General features: G+C 38.5%; 1 protein-coding gene across 1 annotated transcript in view; it reads right to left on the minus strand.

Moving 5' to 3' along the window:
• Window positions 1-1,154: 1,154 nt before the first annotated feature.
• The window catches only part of dnai4 (dynein axonemal intermediate chain 4), a 16,705-nt gene continuing 8,174 nt past the window's right edge, over window positions 1,155-9,685 (minus strand). The window contains exons 8-15 of the mRNA XM_016664270.1: window positions 8,701-8,787; window positions 8,233-8,387; window positions 7,724-7,884; window positions 6,295-6,419; window positions 6,104-6,202; window positions 4,402-4,625; window positions 4,130-4,283; window positions 1,155-3,151 (exon numbers count right to left, since the gene is read on the minus strand). Of these exons, the coding sequence (XP_016519756.1) occupies window positions 3,086-3,151; window positions 4,130-4,283; window positions 4,402-4,625; window positions 6,104-6,202; window positions 6,295-6,419; window positions 7,724-7,884; window positions 8,233-8,387; window positions 8,701-8,787 (1,071 nt within the window). The 3' untranslated portion in view covers window positions 1,155-3,085. The remainder of the gene's footprint in view (window positions 3,152-4,129; window positions 4,284-4,401; window positions 4,626-6,103; window positions 6,203-6,294; window positions 6,420-7,723; window positions 7,885-8,232; window positions 8,388-8,700; window positions 8,788-9,685) is intronic.

Below are 9,685 nucleotides of genomic sequence, written 5' to 3' on the forward strand. Positions count from 1 at the left end.
CTGTAAAATTACCTAGAGCAGTCCAACTGGAAGGAGCAGTATTTCTCCACCACAATCCACAGTGTCTGGAATTAATATTTAAATTGGTATTGTAGAACTCAAATCCTTCATATTTGCTGAGCAGCTTTTTGCATATTTCTCCTGGTACACTTATGGTTTATCATCAGTGTCTGTAATGTCTCCTTGCCATCACCCTAATCTTTAGCTCCATCCATCCATATGCGCACACACACACATGCACACACACACACACACACACACATACACACACACACACACATACGAGGTCACAAGGAATGTTGGTGCCTATCTCCAGTGTGCATGAAAACATAAAGATGCCAAATTTCTTTCTACCGTTCTTTCAGGTCAAACACGTCAAAGGCGTCCCACTGTTCCATCCTCCCTCCCCCTATGTCACCTAAAATCAGCCTGTCCCTTCCTCCATCCTCTTCTAAGAAGCTTAGAAGAAGCTCTTCCACTGTCACACAGATCAAGAGGTGGGTGATGCTGGGCGACACAGACACCATTTTTTCTTGTTCTCTCTTTCCATCTCTAACTTTGACACTGCATGCCTCTCCCCTCAGCCCTTTCAGCCTTAGTCTAATCAGCACCAGGCCTGCACTGATTCACTGAACTCAGCTGGGAGAACAAGGTTACGGATCTGACAGTGAGCAGATCACAAAACTGGATCAGCCAGAGTCTGGGAAGGCCTTAAACATTGTGTTCATGAAGCTGTTGAACTGTGCTTCATTGATTTGCGAGAACATTCGATGAACAAATCAACTGTTAAGAATTATATTTTCCCTGTATTAAGCATGAACAACTGATGCTGGTTGTCTGAATATTAACCCAGCAACACGTTGCTTTTGAACTGCTGATGTCGACAACAGACCTTTTAGAGATGAACTGACAGAAGTTTTCAAGTGAGGCACGAAGAACATGTTTTGTGGCACAAACAGAATACCTTGAAGACACCGCTCTGTACGGTGCTGTCATCCAGACTTTGACTACACCCATCATCGTCTGCTAGAGGCAAACCAGCTGAATATTAACCAGCTGAATATTAACCAGCTGAATATTACCACAATGCTGCCACCTGCTGGACAAAGACAGTGACCGATGTTCTGCTGGGAACCTTTTGCTTCTTTGGCTTATTTTTGATGGTGATTTTTCTTTTTTATGTAGGATGATGCTAAAACACTTGTTAGAATGTCTCATTGAGCAAACAGTGGAGAAAATAGCAAAAGTAATAATCCCAACAATATAGACAGTTTTGTTTTTTTAAACATTAATTGGAATTTATTTTGGCAACAATAAATCAAAATCCTTATAAGAAATTTATCACAATAAATACAATATGACAATACGATAAATGCCCTCCTCTAACTGGAAGTAAATCTAATATTTAAAATTTAAAAGCATATGGAGAAAATAACTCAGTGTTGTATCCTGTATTGTGATGACCAATTTAAAGCTTTTCTTTCTCATGTTAAAATTAACAGGCTTAGAGTATAATGATAAATTCATATGGATGTTAAAAAAAACAACAACAAAAAAACCAAGACAATGAAGAAACAGGAAACAACTTTATTATTTGAGGCTTCATATAAATGAAACATGTTAGTTCAGAACATACAACATGAATTGACATCAAACATTAGATAACACTCCTGATAAGAAGAAACACACATTTTATTCAACAAAACAAAACACCAATACTTTCTATCATCATAAATGTTTGGGGGGATTTTTATCCCAAAACATTTTTAAGTATTAAATGAATTCTATTTGTTTTATTTTTTTTATTTTTTTTTATTTTTTTTGCTAATCTCTAATCTTGTTATGCAAATTATATTTTTATTTCAGAACTGTTACGATGATGGTGAGCTCGATCAGAGGTCAACGATGACCTTTGATGGAGTTTACAGAACGCATTATTTAAACAGTAGTTTTTCTCTTAAATGATCTTCTTGATGTATGGTTTGTTCCTGACAGTGTTGCAGAGTTTTGATCCTTAAATGAAGAATAAAGGCTGACATAATGTGAGAATTCATCTGTTGTAACTGTGATACCATTTAGTGATTAGTTGTTGCTCAGAATTGTTCAGGTGTGTACAGGCTGTAATCTACACAAATACTCTTTTCTAGTGATCATGCTTGTAAAATGAATGCTCTGAGAAGATGTCACCATCAAAATTACATTTTATAACATGCATGTTATTCCAGTCCAGTTCTAATACAAAACAGACAGACCCAGCTGATCATAAAGTGACACTTTTTTTAAAGTTTCCAGTCAGAAAGCCAGCAGGTTGCTCTGAATCGTCCCTTCTACAGCCTCTCTCTTCCTGAGGAAAAGCTCAGGACAACAGTGGAGAGAAACGTCCAACAGAACCAGGCTCGAGACTGGCTGCTATACATTACTTTTTTTTTATTAAAGATTTCATTTATATCACCATGCTGACCAAATCAAAGACTGTACTGGCTCAACATTGTTGGCTAATAAATCACTGAACAAGATAATAACTATTAGAGATGCACCAGTTAACCTGAGATTAGAATCAGTTTGTTTTCCTTGGTAGCTCTGAACCATGATCAGCAGGTTAAATACTGAGAAACACGATTATGATAATAATTATAATAAAATAATTTACATTAGTAATGCATCTGAATTTGACCAGTTAAGATGCTGTTGCAGCCTGAATGACTCGCATTCACCAGAAGCAGCTTGTTTCAGTGAAATTGCTACTGTGGTTTATGTTCTGGAGCAGTTTGGTTGTATTGTTGCCTTGCAGCAAGAAAGTCTTGGGTTCAAATCTTGACCTGGAGTCTGGATGGAGTTTGCTGGTTCTCTCCGTTCATACCTTGGTTCTCTCCAGGTACTCCAGTTTCCCCAACAAAAATGAGGCTGTTAATCAATCTCTCTAAATCACTTCTGTGATGGACTGGCAACCGGACGGACCTCATCTCCAATCCAATGGCTGCTGGAGCAGGGATAAGCTATTGATGAAGGATGGATGGATTTAACTTGTAGCTGCAAAGTTGTAGATACATTTAAACTAGAGATGCATCATGGTGCTCTGGGTCCACTACATCAAAGTCTCCTGAAGTTCTTTGGGAGATGCAGAGCGGAGGAGGTCTTGAATAACATCTCCCTGAAACATCAGGTTCCAAATCACATTCTGAGTGTGTTAAAGTGTCAATGACACAATAAAACCATTTAGATGATTTCAAATGAACTGCTGTGATTTCACTTTGTGTTCACAGAAGATTTTAATAAGTATTTCTCACAGAATACTGTAATGCAAGTTGAGTAATGCTGTTGGATGCAGATAATGTTAGCTAATTGATGACTGTATAATTGAGTCCACTCAATTAGTGTCTGTTTTCATTTACATCGTAAGTTTTATACCAAAAACATATCATGATAAATATCATTGCTGTTACCCATCAGAATACATATCGCAATATGAATTTTATACCACATTGTACTTCACTATCTGAAACTAAAACTAAATCTGTCTTGGTAATCTTCTGTTTCTCTGCTATATTCTTCTACGTCTCATTTATAGTTGCTGCTCATTTTCAGAAAACATCATGCATCGGAAAATGCACCGTTAAAACATTTTCTGATGCAGAATACTTGTGTTTCAGGGAAAAACCCTTTTTGGTGGAATAAAAAAGGGTTGTACATTGAACACACATGGTTTACTTACTATGAAGGACCCTCTGGTAAAACCAGCCCCTTGTTCAAAGCTTTGCTTTGTCCAGAGGGTCCGGACCCTCGGCTATTGAGAAACAATTGTTTGCTGGAGGAAAGGACTCTACTGAAGCTTAAATTAATTGGTTCTGATTTTACCAAATTTCTAAGAAATAGCTGTGACAAACGTAGTGCACCAGCTGATAAAGCTTACCAGAAATTGCATGTGAATTAGGGCCATGACATCTTTGCCAGCAATAAAATGTCATAAACATTCCTCTTGCTCTGACTTTAATTGCTCAATATTTGGTCATAAATGACCAAATGGAGCTAACTAAATTATTAATTAAATGATGATCTTCCATGTCTGGATTTTGGTACTTCAAAAGATACATTATGTCCCTTGTATGCCTGACATGTTTGTGTGATTTACCTGGCTGCTCTCTCCAACATGGAGGTTCTGCAGCTGGTACACCGTCACCTGGCCATCACTGTCTCCTACCACAACACAGTCTGTGAGGGATGCAAACAGAAGGGACGTCATCTTCAGTCCAGGAGCAGCAGGCTGCACGATGACTGGGTCCAAGCTGGAAGATGGAAGTTATAGAATCTGGTTCACTTTCTCCCCTTGTTTCCAGTTGTTTTCTGCGTGCTGATGTGCTTACTGGCAGAGTGAAATGAAACAAGCAAATTCCTCAGACTTACAAGCTGGAATTCAGGTCCCAGATCTCAAGCTGGCCTTCGTTAACAGCACTGAATACTGTGGCATGCTTTGGAGACCACCTGACTTCACCCACCGGCTGGTTGGAGGTGAAGCTTAACAAAGGGTTAATGCAGTCCTGCTTCCAGAGTTGGATGGTGGAGTCAGAGGAGCAGCTTAGGAACACATCAGGATGGAGAGGACACCATGTGATGCAGTTCACAGGACACTGTCAGGAAACACCACAAACATAAATAAGCCACTCAAATTATGTTATTTATTCTAAGGATTATTGCTTCACATTATCGTGGTTCATAATCAGTTCCATGTAGATTATTGTGGTGCTACTGTTCCGTTCCAATGGCCAACAACAGCTGCAGGTTCCTAGAGAATTATCATTTTGCTACAGTCGGGAGTGAACAAGCCACCAGAACTGGGGTTTGTGAAACTTACTGTTGTTCTCAAAAGTGCACAGATCCTATTGTGATGTATAAAAAAAAGAAAAAGAAAAAAAAAACACAGTAACATTAGAAATCATCTTAAAAAATCCAAATTAAATGTGGCACATTCTGTGCAGAATATTGTTAGTGCAGAGACTTTAAAATTTAAAATCTAAAGCCAGAGAACATCTGGTATGTACTGAGACTCCCTGATGAGAGCAAATAACAGCTGTTGTGTTGCTATGCTAACATGTTTTTCATTCAAAACGTTTTCAGTTTTTACTTTATACCAGACAAACAAAAAATACTCTAGTCAATTTAAAAATACCATTTTCAAAAAGAACATTGTCCAACACGCTGCCACCAAGTGAAGCAGAATTCTGGAATCCACAACACTCCAGTTTCCGCCAAGGTCATGTAGAACTTGCTCTTCTACATACTACAAATTACTTTATTTATTGATTCAGTAAGTAACCAAATTTTATTCAAAATTAAAACACTTTTTGGGCCAAATGTTTGTAGTTGATTCTTTAAAAAATGATTGACAGCTGTTAATCAGCTAGACCTGTTATGGTAACAAATTTTGCTCAATGATAAATTGTCCCAGAAATTATTGCAATTACTGATAATATTGTTGTTTGAGACAATTTTCAAGTAATATTATGGTAATGGTATAATAATGCGGGAGCACATTCTCAAAGATCAATAAACTTTAAATATTAATGAACATTTAACACTGGAACTGAAAGACATTTTACATTTCTGAAATAAGCAAAACTACAGAAACACCCAATTTAATGAATTACGACATTTCTGCAAACAAATTTGTCCTTCAAAAAGGGGCTAGTTGTGACTAAAGCAAAAGACTGAAGACTTTCATCATCCAGTTTTTGGTAGAAAGAGAGAAAAGAAAAAACAATAACTAATTCAAATGGAAATTATTGAGCTTGTTTTAATTTATCATGACAATAATTGATTTATTGCTTATTGTGACAGGCCTGACAGGGTTTACAAATTAGTCTGTGGCTAGAAAACCTTTGTACAAAACAATAGTTGCTTGTTTTTATCATGTAACATTGTTTACTGCACTGCCCTTGATGAAAAAAACTTGAATTGAATTAAAATGATTTGAGAAATTTCCTAATCGCATCCCACCGTTAACAGTAACATTATGTAAGAAAGTTTGACTTAGTTTTGGTGGATTTCACTGCAGTGGAAGAAATAAAGTCTCAGAAAGAGGAGGTGACTTTTACTGTGTCAAACTTACAAAATGTTTCCTGTAAGTTTCCAGAAACTGGTGACCGTTGGAGCAGGAACACTTGTGGATGTTACCTTCCCAGGTACCAGTCAAATAGATGTTGGAGTCCTGGAGGAGCATGGTGCCACAAACAGAAACATGCTATGAGCCAGCTGGCATATGAGCAGCCAGTAACTTACAGATATTCTAGAGCAACTTACACTTGGATGAAAGTCAAAGCACAGACCAGGGGTGAGAACAGACAGCACACACTCTGCTGTCTTCTCTGGCTTGTTCTGTTCAGTCTTTCTCAGGGTGTTATTCATCTTCTTGAGCTTCATCAGGTCTATACAATAACCAATTAAATATTCAGTTGTTAATCTTATTAAGAGCATATTCTTAACTGAAGAAAAAAAGTGACTTTAATGCATTTTAACAAAACAACGCCCTACTCTTAATATCCAGGTTGTTTCACAACTAATGTAGTGAGTTTAGCTCTTTTAAGTGGGAATAAATTTGCTCACAGAAACATTTTAAAGTCTTTTCAATCTTAAAGTAATAGTAGTATGTGTTGTCCAGACACATAGAGGAAATGTCTAGCACAATCAAGTAACTATTACCTCTAGTTGTTATAAAAATGGTATATACAGGGTGGGCCAAAAGTTTTCATACATAGAAAAAATAAACATTTTATAGTGGACAACCATTTTTATTTTTGTGGGACTCTGTGTAATCGCTGCACATCTTGGACTACTTCATGGTTGATCTGCAACATTTTCTGAAACTTGCAAATAAGTTTTGCCACAGTGTCGTGTGTGATGCTGGTTCCATGTTTTCTGTTAAAGTTTTGTGCAACCTGCAACTGCTTCCCGATCCATCCATCAGTATAATTTCAATTCTTTACTCTTTTGTCAAACACATCTTCTTGGGTATCTGAAATATAAAAGAAATATACATTTTACATTCTCCTATGTATGGAAACTTATGGCCCACCTTGTATATCAAATATGACTTAAAAGAAATTGAACTTTGATACTTAGCACCTTGAAATTGGGCCTCTGTCTCTTTAAAAACTCCTGCTCTTTCTGAAACTCCACCTTCAGGAAGTCATCACAATATCACTCCTCTATTAATCCTTCAACAACATTTTTACAGCTGCTGTATTGAGAAGCAGCTCACAACGAGCTCAGCAGATGCACAGTTCCACCAACTGTTTGCTAATTGTTACTGGCTAGTCTGAAGGAGTTGAGTAACTGGGGAGCTTAGAAGGGCTGCATCTTGAAGGTGGCACTAGGTCCACCCAGGAGTTCTGCACAGCTGAATGGTTGCCATGGGAGATTAAAAGAATTCTCAAAACATACATGAAAGAATCAAGGCAACACTCCACATATGTTTTTGATAACATGATGTAAAGTTCAAAAAAGTTTATTAAACATAACACTGTCCCTTTAAATATCTATATTAATTCTTCATATATCTAAACATCTTGTATTTGGAACATATGGATATGCATCTTGTTTTTCACATGAAAATGTTAGGAAAATCCATAAAGGCTTTACATAACTTAATGTTTCATTTTGTTTCTCTTTGCCTCAAAGAGCACTGTGAGCTGGAAATTGAAAAGGCAGATTTTACAGTGGAGAACTGTACCTGTACAGTCAAGGCCACCATTGATGACAAACCACTTGCAGATTCTGCCGTCGGCTCCCACAGAGTACAGAGATTCAACCTTCTCCTCTCCAGTGAAGCTCAGTTCTTGTTGGTTCCACCTGAGCTGCCACACTGGCCCAAGGTGTCTTTTGGCACATTCACTGCATACCGGAAGAAACAGAACAGCAACACAGGAAAGTAACTCAGGGATGTACCATATGTTGCCATTTACATTGGCATTGGTGTTAATTATCAAAGTTTATTTCCATTTTGTTGCTGTGTGTATTAAGAGAGGGCGTGTCATAGTGACTGTGGGTTGTCTAACTGAAGCACAGAAGGAATCTCAACAGTGTGATCATTTCTTTACAGTGTGGAAGAGTTAGGAGGAAAACCCATATCTATTCCACAGTTTGGGCCGGTGTCACTACTGGCCTAAACTTTCATTTCGGTGCATCTCTAATTAAATAATGATAAGAGAGCTGCACCATCCACCAACGCTCATTCCTCACCGGCTGCTGATGAAAGGTGACTTATTATCTGCACTCTGCATATTGTGGATAGCAATGCTGCCGTCACACATTCCCACAGCCAGCTGCCCAGGGCTGATGGATGAGAAATCCACAGTTGTTACAGCGCTGTCACAGTTAATGATTCGCTCAGGCCACTGCAGGAAGAGAAGAAGGAAAACAGCTGAAGCTTCGACATACCTAACCAACCAATGGCCTATCTTGAAGGACAACTAGAAACTGTGACAATGACAAGACAGAACAAATGTAGTAGAAATCACGAGTCCAAAGGCTGCTGAACATTCTATAGACTGATATGTAGAGCTACTTGTTGACAGTGAAGCGGTAAATGACCTGTACGTGTACAGTGCTTTATCAAGTCCAGAGGACCCCAAAACATTCAGTCATTCACCCATTCAAACTACACAAACATCTGTTTACTGCGGAGACATGAACTGAAGTCAGTCATACCGTCGGGTTTTTAATAGACCAGCAGCACACCAGGCCTGGTCCATGGTTTCTGTAGTCAGTCTCACCATAACCTACAGCAAGGAGGTCCTAGCACAAAAACACCACAGTCAATGTTATGATGAGGTGAAAATATCAGTGGCAATAACTGTGCAATTATATGACAGACACATCAGAAATTTTGTTGTTAGGTTAGGGTTAGAAGTTAACAACCAGCTAACTGTAATCCAGAAACTGAAGAAAATTGTCATAGAACGGTGTAGTTGATGGTGAGGAGATGAACGCAGAGACCCAGGTATGAAGTTAATGATGGTTTAATGATAAGATGAGGCTCGAAACAGTCCAAGGCAGGCAGCACGGCAGGAACAAGCACGCAGCTAGATACCGGTAGCAACTGTCAAAACGGACTAGACGGAAACAAACACAAACCAGGACTTAACAGTTCTACTGGCGAGTAAGAACCACAATGAGACGTAGACAAACAACGACAAGGACCCGACGAGGAACACAGACAACAGGAGGGTTTAAATACACACGGGGTAATCAGGGGAATGGGACACACCTGGGGAGCAATCAACGGGGAGGACAGGACAGAGACTCACAGGAACACAGGACTGAACACAGAGAAACTCAAAAATAAACACACAGAAACACGGAACCTAACAAAAATAGCTTAGTGGCCATAAGACCAGTATAACATCAATGGTTGGTGGAAATGCAATTTATGATTCTGCTCTACGATACTGATAATTATTCACAAAGGAAATGAGGATAGAAGGCAATGCCTCATCAGTGGTATTTTGTGTGAAACATGTTAACATGACAACAGAAGAAGAAAAGCGTTTCTGGTGAAACTTAGGGCCAAAAATTCTGGATTCTAGATTCCTACTTAATAAAGTCAAGATTAGTGGGAAATTATTATTTCAATGTATGTCCTGTTGCAGAGTTTTTCTGACCTCACAATTTTCCTGGGTGGTGTGTATCTTAC

Source organism: Poecilia formosa, unplaced genomic scaffold (assembly GCF_000485575.1).
Source record: "Poecilia formosa unplaced genomic scaffold, Poecilia_formosa-5.1.2 Scaffold475, whole genome shotgun sequence".
NCBI classification, from domain to species: domain Eukaryota; kingdom Metazoa; phylum Chordata; class Actinopteri; order Cyprinodontiformes; family Poeciliidae; genus Poecilia; species Poecilia formosa.